Below are 16,478 nucleotides of genomic sequence, written 5' to 3' on the forward strand. Positions count from 1 at the left end.
GCATTTTGAAAATGAAAAGTGTAATTGTTGCTTCCTTGTTTTTCTTGGCTGTTAAAATGAGAGCAGAATTTTGTCTCCTAAACTATTTTGTTTCTTAGGAAGAGGCTATCAGCCATTCTTGATTACCAAGGCTTTGGTTTAAGATCGCACAGGGCTGCAAAGCCTGTGGAAGGGTTTTTGATACGGTGTTCTCTCCGCAAAAAGCGATGGCTTTGTCTCAGCTTGGATGCTGTTGGGGGCTGTGCGACTGCCCGACAACGGGCTTTCCTATTGACAGGCTTTTCCTTAGTCTTGTGACTTCATATTTACTACATAGTGGGAGGAAATCGTTGTTTTCGATAACTGCAAATCCATGACTGGAATGAACTAGATTTCTTGGTTGACGTTGTTTAACTGCATGCTTGTTAAATGAGAAAAATAATTTCTAAGAGTATCAGCACACTGATGTGCAAAAAAGTGGATGGTTGTACGAGTCCTGGGGGGGTTTTTTGGTGGTGCAGTGCCTTGGTTTATATTATACTTCTGAGACTTTAATTAGTAACTGTCCAGCGGGAGTAGCTTGATTGGTAAAGCAAATAGCAATTGTGTTGATGAAGTTGATTTCAGATTTTTGCATTGCCAGGCACAAACTAGTGCACATGGAAGTATTTGGATGGGTGCTGGTTTTCTTAAACTACCCTATTGCGAATCTTTTTCTTTGTGAGATTTAAATAAAGTTGTTGCTGTAAGCCGTGCTTGTTTGATCGTGTAAGATGTGTTTGTGAGCATACATCAAGACTGGGCTTTGGGCGTGCTGTGTGACATGCACTCGAGTAACTTGCTAACCCTTCTGGAAAGCTCCTGGAGTCTTGTGTTTAGATGAGCCTTTATTTGCCTGCATTGCAGCAGCTCTAAAAAATGAGAGCACCTTATAACTTGTACTCAGTTCAGGTTTTTTTTCTTTCCTAGGCTGAGAGAATTGTACCACCTTCTTCCACAGGAAACTTGTAATGAAGAGAGGCAGAGGGGTTTTTGGCAAATATTTTGGTGTTTCTGATGTCACTCAGTGGTAGCTTTCCTGTTCACTACTTAGGATTTTGTATTTCCTCCTGGTCACGCATCACCTAGCACACCCATCATGGCTCTTCAGTCCGACCTGGTTTCTGTCCTTTGAGGGCAGTAGAAAAGGAGCGAGCACGGCTGCTTCCTTAGCCCAGCTACGGAAAGGTAGGACGAGGTCCCTGCGGACCACGCTTCTCCCCCTGGCTGCCGTGGTTGGCGGGGTAGCTCGTGGCGTTACTGCGTGCTGAGCAACTGCTCCCCGGGCAGGGGAGGGAAGGCTCACGCAGCAACCGAGCAGTGATACAGTAGATTCATGAAACGTACTGCACTCTAGAAAATATCAAATTATTTATTTATATAAAATATAATACACAACAGTTGTACACATGCACACACCCACACAGTACTTTACCACAAATTTAGGCCAGTTATTTTCTTTAATTAAATGTTATAATCTAGCACACAGTATCTTATAGTAATTTACATTATTATCTGAAGACACAATGGGGAAGCTTTGATCATTCATTTATAAACCTTCCATAAATTACAAAAAGAAAGGCAGTCTGAAAAGTATGTATAAACAGTAAAAACAATTTACAAATGGACAAGAATTACAAAATAGTAACAGCCAATGACTGCCATCAATGTGTAAGATTGTTTGTCTTGAGATGCCAATATTGCAATTAGTATTTGATTATCACCTCTTGCAGCCTTCTTACTGGCTACGGCTTGTGGATGTAATACAGTTTGTTCACTTTTTGCTTTAGACGTGCACGTCATCTTGAATCTGACATCAGCAATACGAAAATGCCTTTTAACTTAGGACTGTACCTCCACAGGAAAAAGTTGGGGAGGAAAGGTTTTTGTTGTGGAGGCTTTGGTTTGGGTTTTTTTCCTGGCAATTTAGAACAGTGAACCAGGAACTCCAAAACCGGAGGTTGTACGGTTGAAACTGGGTGAGTCTCTGAGTAACTTAACACTGTATCTGATTTCAGTTTAGTGAAAATGTTGACAAAAGAAACCAATACAAGGGGGTTGGTTTGGGGGGAGAGAAAAAAAAAAAGCAAAAACCAACAAGAAAGCATTTTGCACAGCACTTCCAAACTCCCTGGAGTTACATCAGACATTGAATGGAGTCAGTAACATTGTACTTGATCTTAAATTACCATGGCTTAGGGAGGGTGAAGACAGTTGAATGCACAGTACATACAAAGTATACGCTGTATATTTATTAGACAGTACAAATCATTGTGCATTAATAAGGCAAAACATCAAGGCGGATTAAACTAGGAGTTTCAAGACCATTTTTTTTATGATAAAGATTGGGTGCAGTGGGGTGCTCGTGCTGAGCCAGGAATGAATGGCGTTTTCTTCCCCCCACTCATGGTTAAAGGAGACTAAAGGCTGAGATTTATCCAATGGAGTTGCAGGTGTTGAGTTGACTTCAAATAAAACCATGTTCTTCTTAAGCCCACAATTATTTTTTTTTTTTTTTAAAGAAAAAGGTATTTGCAACAACATATCCACTTCCTTTTTTCTTGCTGTTTTGATTAAGCAATTCACATGATTCTACTGATGTCAGAGTTAAAAATGCAAAGGTTTGGTAAAGTTGTACTGCATAGTCATGAAAGCCCTAGTTTTGACGTTTAAAAAGAAATACACAGACTGGAAGCTTTACAAGTTGTCCAGGAGTACATGAATCATTTCACTGCACCAAGCTTTTTCAGCAGTTTCTTGCCTTTGGAAAGCAGCCCCTTTTTCTTTTTCGAGGACATATCCCTGCCTCTCCCGGGACTACCAGAACCCATAGGTGACGTAGGTGACCCAGAATGGAGATGAACTGTGGGGGATGGTGCTCTCCGTGATGTACCTGTATTCTCAGGAGGAACCTATTAGGTACATTGTTATAATTTATTGAATGTTTGAAAGCTTAAAAGCTATTATCAGCAAGAAAGTTGGTAACATCTCTTGTCCCATTACCCACTTAAACAAAAGGGCTGGTTCCTTTCTTTGTGGCTTAAAATACCACATGGGCTTATGGAAAATACATAGATTTTGAGAAAAAGTACAGACAGTAGCAAACACTCCAATAGAGCCCTCTTTTGCTTAATACTTTAGAGAGATTGGATACATGTGTTTAGCCAGAGTGCTGGCCACAAAAGCCACAAAACTGGGTTTGGTTTTGCATTTCAGTACTCTAGTACGAAAATGAAGAGGGATACTTTCAGCTATAGATTTAAGAAAAAGAAATGTGTTAATTACTACAGATTAATAATCTATAGAAGCCAAACTGTTTTCAGAAGAAATTATTACTTAAAATGCTACATAACTTGTTTTTTAATGTCCTTTCAATGCCTTTTCTTTAAAATTGGCTGTTAAACTTTATGTACATATTTGAGAAGATGGCACACTGGCTTAAAAGAAAGAAAAAAAAATAAAAAAGAAGGAAAAAGAAAAAGCTAAAATGAACCTTAATCGCAATCAAAGAAAGCTTAAAGACCCTGACTGCTTGATGTATATGCTGCAGCTATGAGGTTGCTGAATGAGGGTGAATACTTGTACGATAGTTAGATGACAGCATTCCTAAATATTTTAAACAGCTATTTTTTTTTTTCAATCATCAAAAGCACTTGAATGAAAATGCTAAAACTACTTATACTCAGCCTATTCTAACTACAGTGCCCGGCTGACAAAATGTGAATCTATCAATTACGATGCTATTTTCACAGTAGATCCATGCCTTAGGGACCCCTGGTGGCGTGTAGTTCAAGTTAAAGCATCAGCAATTTACTGGCTTGTGCAACAGTGAGTTAAGCAAAGGGGCTTCAAGCCTACTTTGATTTTAAATCAAGGTCTAATTCTAATGAAAAAAAAAAAAAACCAAACCAAAAACCAACTAGTAAAGCACCCCAACGTACACCTGAAGATACCATATGTATGTAGTCTAATGCATTCATTCCGTCAGCTGCATGGTTCAGACTGAGACGTGTATTGCATTGGTAAACCAAACACTTGCTGGCGTTTCAAATGCGCACGCTCTAGGAAAGCAGAGTAAATTGTGCCAAGGAAGGGGTTTGTTTTTCAGAACAGTTGGGCTTAGGCAAACTGGGGTATAATCGATCGTGGAAAACACATTTTAAGGCAGACAATTTGCGTAGCTGCGTTTGAGTGTAGTGAGGTTCCAAGCCAGCTCTGCCCTTGTAAACTACAGCGGGTACCAGCTCGCGCCTCGTTTGTACGCCCTTCGGGGGTCGGGGGGTTGTGCTTTTCTCTCAATACAGGCGCTTGGAATTTTTACATCCCAGGTTGGCTAACAATGCAATATGCAGCTTCTGTTTGTAGGGTAGTTAGACATCAAACGCTCCTTTCTATGTAAACATAAACATTTAGCTTATGAAGAAATATGCTCCAAACGTTGACCTACATAAAGTGAGGCCTAATTGACTTACTTTTAAGGATTCCTTTTTAAAGGATTTGTCTCCTAAAAACACTAAATTGTCTTGACTAGGTACAGTAAAAGCACAGAGCCTGGTCTTCTGTGGCCAAGGATTTTGGAGACATATTTCTTTTTTTCTTTTCCCCCACAATTAAGTTTCAAGACTTGCATTAGATAGCCAGGTAGCTTTAATTGAAATCTCTATTGGTATCTTCAGTTGCTCACTTACGTGAAGGCTACATTGCCTTATTAAGGTGTGAAATGAACACTCTTCTTCTGTTTCCAAGCAGATGAGCAAAGAAATAAAAATATATATAAAATATATAATATATAAAAGTATTGCAGTGATGAAACAAAACCAAAAATGAGATACTCTAAACATGATTAGTCTTTCATAACAGAGGAGTCTCTGGGCAATTAAGTAGCGCCAGTTGGGATGGGAAGGCAAGAGGATTAACAGAGGGCCACGGTCAGTCGGCTGCACTGACAATTGGTATTTAAAGGGATTTGTGTACCAGTCCTTCGTCCGCAAGAACGTTAGCTCTCATCTAGATCTCGCGTGTAGCCTGGCTTAGTGGCATTAGGCAGTAACTACTTCCACTGGGGAAAAGCTGTTTAAACTCAAAAGTATAACTGAGGTACTGTAACGACTGCAGTCCAAAGGTAAATTTAGTTGCTTCACTTACAAATGTAACGAGCCAGTGGAAGGCTAAGTGACGTCATTTTTCTTTATGTTTTATATCTTTGAAAGTTAATTTAAATGGGCAAATGGATTTAAAATGTTAAAAGTAATGTCTAAATTATAGATGAGACAGAATGGAATGGAAAATAAAAATTTAAGTTTTTCTTATTCGGTTGCTTACCCTTTTTGCTTTTGCGCGCATCGGTGTATCGTGAACGTATCGCGAGGGTGCATCAGATAGATAGACTTCAACATCATCAGGCACTTCTTCAAGGAAGTTGGAAGGAACCAGCCCCTTTTGTCCGTTAAGTTCACCCTGCAAATGATGAAAATTTCAGTGAATATTTTAATTAAAGCAACTGTAGCTTCCCAAGAAGGTAAGGAAACACTTTTGACCATTTCAAAGCCAGTGAGGAAGAGGAAAGACCCATCTGAGGTCACTTGGGCCCTTAGGGCCTTACACGCTTTTGAAGATGAGAGGAGTTGGCGTGCCTAAGGGAGAGCAGACGAAGCCCGGGGCTCTTTAAGCGCAGTGGAGGAGCCAGAACTGAATTCCCGTGGCGTTTCCAGACTCAGGCCCGAAGGACTGCAGCAGTGCCCATCTGCCTGGCGCTGGGCTGCACCGCCTAAAGGCACTTCCCAGGCGAGCAGGTTAACTGCTCTGGGGCGCAATGGAGTCACGCCTGAAGTGGATCTGAAAGAGCCAGCGGGGCCTGGATTCTACAGCCAAGACACCGTGGAAATGAAAACGCAATGTGAGCTGATTGGCAGCTGCTAGCAAGGTGAAGAGAGCGCAGCCGGGCGAGCAATGCTGGGGCGTTGTCGCCATCATTAAACTCTTCGGAACGGTGAAGTCGTCTGCTGGGTTAACTACTGCGTAACAGACTAACGATCTGCTTTCTTGGCTTAATCAGCTGAACAGGGACAGGCTGGCTCGAGGTCTCTCCCACATGACCTGCCTTACCTGCTAGGAGCCATTCACGTCTGCATCGATGCAGGTATGATCAAAACACACATTTTCCAGCAAACTGAGGCAACTGTTTGTTACTTATAAAATGCCAGAGGCGGCCCTGCACTGTGTGAACACCCCCTAGAGCCGTGTGCTGAGGGGCAGGAGCGACCCTTCTGCCGGGCCGTGGGGTCTCCTCTGACCGAGGGAGCCTCGCGTTCCCCTGCAGGCCGTGCAGCGGCGCCAGCCCTGAGGCTTCGCCTCCCAGCTCCCTGGGACCTTGGTCTCCAGGTGTAAAAATGGGGGGGGAGGGGGGCGGCGCTGACGTTTTTGTCAGGGATCACAGCTATTGCTACAATGCGGCGAGCCGGGACTGTGACCTGGAATCCTGCCAGGCTGTCCTTTAATAATTCCTGCTAGTGGAGAAGTGACCAAAGCGAAGCCAACTTACGTAGTAAAATCCATCCTCATCAATTTCACCAAAGACAGTGATGATGTCCCCTGTGCAGAATGTCAGCTCAGCCTGCAGGAAAGGGAACGCGTGACTGCGGGTTTTGTTAGGCAAAGGTTAACATTTGCTTTATTAATAGTAAAGCCATTAATATTTTCCCCTCCCCTTTATGTTACAACACAGCTGGTGAAGCTGAATTGAACTTTGAAAGCAAAACTACTTTTTTTTTTTTTTTTTTTTTAATTGCGTGTTATATCCAGTGCCTCTCCCGCTAGGTCGTAGGCACCCACAGGGTGACCTGCAGCAAACAAGCTGAGTGCAGCCAGGCTTTGGGGGGCCCCAGAACACATCTGCGCAAAGCCTTGAACAACCTGAACAACTTTTGACACTTTGAACTGAATGTCAGAGGTCCCTTAGTCAGCCCTTCTGGGAGGAGGGAACAAGGCAGCGGGGCAGGACGTGGCTCAGGCCCACGCTTGGGACCGAGCTCAGTGCTAGGACTAACGGCTGCAGGAACAGCTGCGGCTGCTCTGCCTGAAACACGAAGTTCCGGTTCAGTGAAGGCTCCGGTCCCCAACCTGCGGTGGAGTGGGCTCTTTTTAATTGCCTGTAGTTTAAATGTAATTTAGGGTTTGGGGGTTTTTTTAACTTTTTAATTTCCTTTGGCCATAGGCGAGACAACAACTAAAATGTTTGCACTATAGCAGTACAATTTATTTGCCAAAATAGTTGCCCAAACTACTTTGAAACACCATCATTTAGAACCAGATTTGATTCAGTAAGAAATAAGACAACGCTGGCTGAGTTATGAGGCATCGAGTCCCATGTATTTCAAAATTCACTTCTTGGAAAAAAATGCCAAATTGTTCTGCAATTCACCAATCAAAAAAGTCCAAAACCTTTTGAAGGATGACTGAGGAAGCTCCAAGCATGCAGTGCTTTTTTTAGAGCTTTGAGTGTACTTGACATTCTTGCCACAATGCATATATAGATGAGAAACTGCATCAAAACTTGACTGAGGGACTTACTTAGCATGTAACATCAAAGACAACGTAAAAAGTGATTCCAGTGTTGCTGATGACCAATATGGAGGGATGGGAGACTGCATGTAGGTACATGGAAGATAAACCCATAACGAAGCGCTACCTAACGGGCAGCTGGGCTTTAAATGAAGCTCTAGCTAATGCTGTTTAGTTGTTGTTTAAGTTATCCTCACGCTGCTATAAAAAAAAGGATTTCAGACAAGCCATGCATTCATGAAAGCTCAGGTGCATCAATTAGGAGACCAAACCAGTCTGTACGATGAAGGCTGTTCACTGTGCTATGTTTGATTTTTGGAGGGATTGTACGGCAGTTTACAGGGATGTGAGTGCATGCTTCACTACTGCATCTCGGCACGAGCTAGGATGTGTCTCAAAACCAATCACATTCTGCCTCAGAAACATAAAAAGGAAATTTGAAAGCAGTAAGTGGAAGATCATCATTCCCTCCCATGTGTAACTCCATGCTTTTTTCCTCCCAGGCTTCTGTTGCACAGCTCTCTATGCACATAGATCGCACAACCATCTACCTGTAACTGACTACACAATGCACCGAGCCATAGAAATAAATCCTACAAAGGCTATTCCCTGATTTTCTTTTAAAAAGAACCATAAATCTCCTTGTACAGAAGGCACAGTCCTGTCATATGCCTCTGCCCAAACCACTTGACCAATGTTTGTAATTCTGAATTATTTTTTTTTTGCCCATCCACTGTAAATGTATAATAGTGCTTATTAATACCAATGATGTTTTAGGTAAATTATGGCCCCATAAATGGTAAAGACAGTGACCGGTTCTGTCGATACCTCTACATCAACGTTAGGAGAACTTTCCCTGGGATCATAATCGTACAGCGCCACCATCCTCCTCGTAGACACCGAATGCCGCCGGCCGCTCCGTCTGTTTCTCTCTGTTCCAATCACAAGGAGAGGAAGAGAAGGAAAGCTGTCAAAGTTGTTTTGAAAAGAAAACCAAGGTGCAATTCTTCCCCACGTCACTTTCACAACAGCGCAGTAACCATGTTGGTATTTCTCTAGCATAGTGATCAAAGATTACCAAACCGATTCACAGGGATAAAGGTTTCAAACCAGCATGTATGGTTCATAAATAATTGTTCAGCAGTTGGCTTGCCCTCTTTGTTCTAAGCCACTGAATCCTCTGAACAGTATTTATCCACAAAAGTAATGTTCTGAAATTTTCAGCCATTCTTGGTTGTGAGAATCAGAGGTTACCAGGGTACACAAAGCCAAATATTCAAAATTCATGTTTGTTTCATTTTATTTAAGTTTCTACATTTACTGTCTATTCCCTTCCACCCCCTCCCCTCCTAATTCCCATGGAATTTTGTGCCTGCGATTATGCTTCAACTTTCTGCTGGGAGAGACTGAAGGGAGGAACGGACATGCTCAGCTGTCCCAAGACTAAAGAGGCTCCCCGTTCTGTAAGTGGTTTGCAGCATTTTCCAGACCCTGACTACAAAACCCACGTGCTCAATAACGTTTAATTTTACAAGTTTCCTTTGTGGGGAACAGAAGGAAAGGAGTAAAATTTGTAGTTTCCAGGAACCACATGAAATGCTTATTGATCGATGTTAAACATCTGCAGAGAAGTCCGAAATGGGCTTCATTTTAAATTTGAATGCTATTAGCATGATTCTTGCAGATGACTGCTGTAGCAAGAGAAACATGCTTGTTAGTGCTACTTACAGACAGGCATTGAGGGCAGGTCTGATGAGCGTTATGCAGCGTGGCAAAGGAAACCTGGGCTTAGGAGGCACCCTATGGTTCCGGCAGGAGGGCAGACAGTAAAGGCTCGGCTCGTGGGAGCAAATCCCGAGTGTAGCATGCACTCACAGCTGCCACATCGCCCCCCGGCTGCCACGGCGGCATTCAGTCGGAGGCGATCACTTACGTTTGCAGTGGGTGGTTTGGAGCTATTTTCCCAGCTACCAGTGCAGTGGATTTACACAGAACACAAGGGGAGATCCAAAATGAAGGCACGGACTGCAACAGACACGGGACCCCATCCCCCTGACTCCCCAAAGCCTGGATCAACCCACGCCTACATGATTGTCTCAGAGCCACGCTTTCCATTTTGCAGTACTTCTCTGGGGCAAGACGTTGCCCGCTGTTCAGGGTCAAGGGCCCCTCTACCACCAAGAAAAGAATCCAAAAGGGACCCTATATGTAACTGCTACGTGACAATATTTTCCACCTTCTGGTTTTCAAAAGTTCAAAGGCATAAAAAAATAAATCTAGACAGCTCAAATCATTTCAGCTAATTTACAGCTTGAATCAAATTATTGGTTCTTAGCACAGACCTCTTTTAGACTTTCTGGATCTGCGGTGTACAGAGCGTGTGCTCTCTTTGAAACGGTCACAGTTGACTTCAGGAAAGGAATGCATACAAATAAAAGAAGAAAAGATATGAAGCTGTTCAAAGTTCTGTTTTTAAGGATTTAATGTGGGCAAAGGATTAAGAAAAATATGGTCATATGAACACAGCATGTAAAGTGCCTGATATGACATTAAAAATACGAGTAACGATACGAGACAGACTGGCAATTAACGCCTGCTTCTGCTAAAAATCCACGTGGGCAGCCTCTGCGACAGCGAGGGTCTGAGCACGTGGATCTCTGCTATTCAGAATTTGCATTTAGTTTAAAATTGAGCCAAACTAACTATTCTTTCCAAATCCATTAGTAGGAGACTTTGTTGTGGTTTTTGGTTTTTAAATGGCTAACAATTTAAATCCATATTAAAGAGAAAATACATGATGCTTTTAAAGTGCTAAGATATTTAAAGGTGAACTGCTGGGGGTAGGTTGCTAACAGCTCGCTGAGAAACATCCCAGAATAAAGAGAACTGCTGAAAAAGTAAGGCAGGGCAACATTTCTGTCACAAATTGCCTCTCCCTCTTTCCAAGATAAAGACTTTCTGATTTCCCAGCTATTTCAGGAGACACTGCCACTTGAGCACAACAAAAAAATCCAATATTTGCAAAATACAATCCTTAGACAGCTGAAATATTCGAATTATGGGGAGCTATGGAGACTAGTGGCTTCATTTTCACAAGTGTTCTGTATCAACAACTTGCTGACTTGGATAAGAACTGAGAGCACTGAGCAGGACTTAAAGGAGGAAGGTTCCATCGTAGCTGTTTAGGAAGATGTTTTCTGTACCCACAGGTGACCTCATCGCTAGAAGTAGAAATATATTCAGATGCTTCTTAGTCCCCCCAGGCCCCAAACTGTGTTTACAGGGGTACCCAAAGCAGGTTCAGTAGCTCATTCTAATCGACTTCACATGATGTAGATCCATGCCAAAATGACTCCTTGTGCAGAATAACACTGTAGGCAGCCAACCTGCTCAGGCAGGCACAGCTGTAGGCCCCGCTGTGTGCCTACCCCAAGGTTTTGTCCTATAAACGTACAGGTGGGCGTATGCGCTACACCTAGAGGAGCGGATGGGCCGTGGGGTTTACAAGTGCGTATGGGTGGGAGTATTTGTTGTATTTATGCGGTGTAAGCAAATACAGACACAGATTTGAATTAAGAACTCAAATCGTTCTTTCCTTTCATGGACAATGGAGAATTTTAAAATATCTCAATATCTTAAGAAAACAACAAAAAATAAGTTGTCTCACATTTACTAATACAGTTTTGGAAACAATAAGGATTTATTCAATCTAAGAAAACAACTGTTCAAGATTTCTTTGGGTTTTTTTAGCAACCACTTTTACAGTTCACTTTTAAACAGGACTGAACCAATTCCAGCCCTTTATACTCTCTCAATCATGTTGAAAATTTTAAAACATATTGAGATAGGTGTATGAAATTCATTCTTAGAAAGAAATCTAAGTTAAGGTACTTGCATTGTGTATCTGTGTACAACATTGAACCAACCACGTAACACAAGTGGTTCATCACACAGAATTGTTTGGCTTTTTAAAGGGTTTGTTACTGCAATATTCATAAAATCTCATAACATGTAGTGCTATCCCAAATGAGATTACACATAACCCTTTGCCACCATCCCTTTAAATTATTGGTAAAGTAGGAAAATGTAGAAGAGTAAAAATAACAACAAATAAGTGATTCTTTTTATGCTTTGCAGCAGTGAGCGTATCACAAAGCACCTCAGCACAGCACACTCCAAAGCACAGGGATCATGTTCTGTGTCTAGAAATCTTTCAGGTGACAAAACCCTTTTTTTTTTTTTTTTTTTAAATAAGAAAAGAAAGTAATGAGTGGAATGGTGAAGATACAAGTCCTCATTTGCAGCAAAAGATGTGACCGAGATTAAATATTAGTTGAATAAAGTCATCCAGATACTGACACAGAATGTATCCCATGGTGTAGTAAATTGCTGTAAAATTCAGATGCATCTGCATATAGTAAAAACAAAAGGCAAAGCAGATCCAGCCAAGTTAACAGCACCCAGAACTTAGAAGTGAAGCGTATGTATTTTTCCTTACCAATTTTCTCAACCGGTGTGTTCAAAGGAAGAAAGCCTTGTTTTAGAAGCTGATCCATCATCTCTTCATCATCTGCTTGGATCTCAGAGACCATGTTACATGGGATAAGGCCAATTCTTGTACAGGTTTCTCCACGATAGAATCCATCAGCATCTTTGTCCCCATAAACCTGTTATTCAAAGAGTGATAATGTTGGTCAATAAAGGTTTTAGCATTTAGGAATTTTAATACAGGCTAAATGGTTACTAAAGCATAGACAGATGACTACAGTTTGGATGCGGAATTATATTGGGTTTTGACTACTCTGACTTACATTACAAACCTGGAATTGTTAATTTGAATTGTGACTTCAGATACAGAAGCAGAATTTGGATTTTTTTTGTTAGCAGTGAAATGCCCAAAAAGCGAAACACACTGTTAAAAGTCATCAGTTTCTCTCTGTGCTGAGCCAAAAGTACACTTAATGGTTTACACTCATGCTTATGGAATTATTCACATAGCACCATTTTTGGTGCCATAAGAACTATACTCAAAATGAAGCATTTGCAAGACTCTGCCAAGTGTTGTTACTTTGAATAGAACAACTTGTATGTGATCAAAAATGCCTATCTAATACTTAATATACTTGATATATGTACTTAATCACTGCTATTGTCTTTTCAGAAAACATTAATTAAGGTATAAAAATAGCACAAATTTTCAGCAATGAGAACAAGTAAATCCAAAATTTCTTTTAAATTCTAAAAATGCAGTCAATTCATAAAGGCTACTAATGATACAAAGGCCTAGATCGAGGACTGTGCTAAACAAAAATGATGTTCTTAACGCCAAATCGATGACTGAGTTTAGATTGTTCCTTGTTTAGGCTCAATCAATTGTTTTTTTTAAAAATAAACAGACCCCCCCAAACTAATCCCTTCAGTTCAGAGGTCATTAAAAATGACAGCTGAAGAGCCTCAACTTTCTAGAGCAGGAACATTTTTCAGTTTTAATCACTATGTATTCATGACTTACCCGGCACACTGCTACTTCACAGAGTACAGCGTGTGTGACCGTAACACACGTGCGGGACAGACTTCATACAGCTCGTGGTGGAACTGACCCTCCACCATCCCACTGCTCAGGCAATGTATGAAAAGTATTTTGAAAGTGCAAACTAATCCATCGTCACAACAATTTGATGAGAAATTCAGAGCAGCAGATCACATAGGAGTCACCATGGTTCCAATAGAAAATAAACAACACTGAGAATAAATACCTGATGTGGGATCTCTCTAGACTTTTCAGTGCCAAACAGGTACGTATTTGTGAAGAAATAATTAAAATACCTGAGTGAAATGAACATTCTTGCAAAGAAAAATAAGCTCTTAAACAAGTTCCATATTTTTGGCATAAATCGTCATGTAAGGAGGTAAGCAAAATATCTATCAAAGTATTTAATACTAAAAGAATTGTGATTTAGGATCTGGACATTTGTGTTAAAATCCAGTCCAACGCAGTGGAAGGCAGTCAGTATTTTAATAGCTGAAGTTACTATTTTATCTTTGAAATTGGTAGTGTAACAAATGAGTCTCTACTTTTTCAGGCTCTGTTTCAGATCATACTTAAAGCTCAGTTACCCTTAGACTACCAGCAGCTGTTCCTTCTGCCTCTCTGACTTCTGACCATTTTTCACCACATCGATAAGATACATGGCTGCAGGAGGAGATGCTCACATTTGCTGAGTCAACAGAAAAATCTGCTAGCTTTTTAAAATCAGGTCAGCAAACTGAACAAATTTGCCTTGCAGCTGCCTAATCATAAGATGAGGCAAGCTGGGAAAGAGGGCTGGCTAAAAACACCGGCAGAGCCTGACACTGTCCCTGTCACATGAAACAGGGCTGCTTTGTCTTTTGCGCCCCGTTTAACGGCAGCTTGTGTATTTTACACCAGTCACAAAAGGGAGCGGTTTTCCAAATTTCAGAAGATGATGACTCTGGAAGAGAAATACCTGATTTTTGGACCTTAATTAATCTTCAGTGTATACTAATTAGGAGTGTTCAGCATTTTAAAAAAAATACAGCAGCTCTGGTATGTATGAAGGTACACCACTAAGCACTTTTGTGGTACCTTTGCGGGAAAGATACCCTCTCTGAAGCAGTTTTTCCTGCAGGGTTTGTGGCAATGGACATAGGGGGCTTCAGAGTCACAGTTTTGGTCTTAGCACCTAAATCTCTAATTGAGTCTGGCCCTAACCATCTGCAGCAACTTTGAGATTTTTGCCCATTCCCTAATTATTTTTAAGCCATTATCACTAGATATTAGATTCCAGATCCAGTGAGATTTACAGCCTGAACCTCTGGAGGAAAAAAAAAACCCCAGACTCTAGTCACACAAGTTGCTTTGTCCACGAGAAACAAAGGAGACCCTGTTTGTAAAACTGTGTCCTTCATTTTCTTTGTTTTTAGATCCCACCTTAATGATCTGTCCTTCTTTAAATGGCAGCTCTTCTTCTGCAGCATCAGGATTTGGGGACATTGTCAGTGGATCGTAGTCAAAGAGTGCAACAAATATTCGAGTAGAAATATCCTCTGTGCCAGGATCTGTTTCTGATTCTTCATAAATATCTGGTGAAAGATGGTCATGACCACCATAGCCATCTATGAAAGTAAAGTCAGAAAAAAATAATTCAGTAATACAAGTTGGCCTCATCTTTCAACTATTCCAGTTAATATTTGAAAAATGTTTGGCATTTCAGTGAAAAAACCCAGTAACTTAATGCATGTCCTATTAAGCTTGGTGGGTTTTTTTTGTTTTTTAATTAGCAAGTTCTTATTTTTTTTTAAAAAGCACATGCAATCTGCATGCACTGAATGTAGTGTTGATCTCCTATACCACACTGACATTTACACGTGTGAATACAGCTCAGCTAAGAAAGCGATTTTTGTTAGGTTTACTAGAGTTTGCCATAAATTAATAAAGCATGTTAAGAGTGAGATAACGATGAGTGTGGTAGGCTTTATCATTACTGCAAAGATAACCATGCTTTGGTTCCACCTGTTTTCCAGCAGAGCTGCTTCTGCTCTTCATGGACACAAGAAAGCACATCCCAGCTGTGTTGACATACCATGTTTGAGGTACCAGGTTTAAAACATGGTTATAACCTCTTCTCTCCAGACAGGCAAGAAGAAATATATTTCAGAAGGGTTAGTTATGCCAGGATTGGAACCACACTGCCTGTGATTTTTGTTTAAGCGCAGTCAGTAAGCCAACACAGCCAGCAGTGACCCAAACCAACACAAACGCTAACAAGATGTGTTAAAATCCAGGAGGAATGTTTAGCTATGACTGCATTTAACCATCAGTTCGTTAGGAAAGATCATCCATGAATATCGCAACATTCAACACTGCACTGAACGCCATCCAATGCAGCATACCAGATCAATTAGGACACAAAAAAATGAGACCTGACGTTTTGTCTCATATATGTTTCAGACTTTTCAAATGACCTGGAGAATGTGTTTAGTTCATGATTGAATAATACACTTAAGGATGGACTTCAGTACACCTGAACTAGAAAATTAGGCCAAAATGGCTAACAATTAGGCTCTTAATTTTGTTTTGAAAGAGCACGTGAGAGCACTTTCCCAAAAAATAGGCTCTTCCCAGGCATATGAAGTTGAAGTCCCCAAAAATAAAGCCCTCAAAACCACCATCCACTTCTGAAAAACTTGGCTTATTGTGCAAGTCCCGCTAACTTCAGTGGGAGTCACGTACTTTTGTTCTTTGCTGAATCAACACCTATCATCCAGTTTACAAGAGATCCTTCACAATGACTAAATTGAGAAAATGATGTTATGAATTACGATGAAAATGTAGGTCAACTATATCAACATTTTTTCACACAATTTTCATATTAATACAATTTTTAATGTAATCACCTCTTGAAAATTAAATTAGCATTTTTGGTAACAGTTTGAACATTCAGTATGGAACATTTATATTAAATTCCTCTTTTTGCTTCTGTAGCAAATGCATTTTATTCAACATTTGATATTTTTAAACTACCAGAAAAAATTTTAAGAGGGTCACAGCTTTAAGGGAACAGCTACTAACTCTTGGGTCCAGAGCGCAAGAAAGAATGTGAATAGGGAAGAATGCAGAACAGCAAAAGGGCAGGGAAAAATTCCAGCCAAGAAGCTTTAGGCAGGCACAAAGCACAGAAAGGAAGTGTGGGAGAAGGGCACATGTGGGACAGAAAGCAATGGGACACAAAGGATGGGATTCTGTTCTGTTCTCTTCCCACAGTCAGGTTGCAGCCATTCTGTGGTTCATACTCAGGCCCACCAGGCAATGTAAGACAGGTGGGTTAAGGGATGTTATGCTTTGTTTATTAAATTAAAAATATCAATTTTTGCATCCA

General features: G+C 40.9%; 1 protein-coding gene across 5 annotated transcripts in view; it reads right to left on the reverse strand.

Annotated features, from left to right (window-relative positions):
* Positions 1–2,741: 2,741 nt before the first annotated feature.
* RIMBP2 (RIMS binding protein 2) overlaps positions 2,742–16,478 on the reverse strand; it is a 55,272-nt gene continuing 41,535 nt past the window's right edge. For 3 of the 5 annotated variants that reach the window (XM_009639834.2, XM_009639833.2, XM_035895369.1), the window contains 6 exons: positions 14,531–14,715; positions 12,077–12,245; positions 8,407–8,510; positions 6,560–6,631; positions 5,341–5,475; positions 4,727–4,753 (listed from right to left, as the gene is read on the reverse strand). In XM_009639834.2, coding sequence (XP_009638129.1) covers positions 4,727–4,753; positions 5,341–5,475; positions 6,560–6,631; positions 8,407–8,510; positions 12,077–12,245; positions 14,531–14,715 — 692 coding nt within the window. Of the gene's footprint in view, positions 2,931–4,726; positions 4,754–5,340; positions 5,476–6,559; positions 6,632–8,406; positions 8,511–12,076; positions 12,246–14,530; positions 14,716–16,478 lie in introns of those variants that run through there. The other 2 variants (XM_035895370.1, XM_035895371.1) reach the window with 2 other exon arrangements.

The sequence above is a fragment of the Egretta garzetta genome, unplaced genomic scaffold (assembly GCF_000687185.1).
Source record: "Egretta garzetta isolate BGI_Z169 unplaced genomic scaffold, ASM68718v1 scaffold25, whole genome shotgun sequence".
Taxonomy (NCBI): Eukaryota; Metazoa; Chordata; class Aves; order Pelecaniformes; family Ardeidae; genus Egretta; species Egretta garzetta.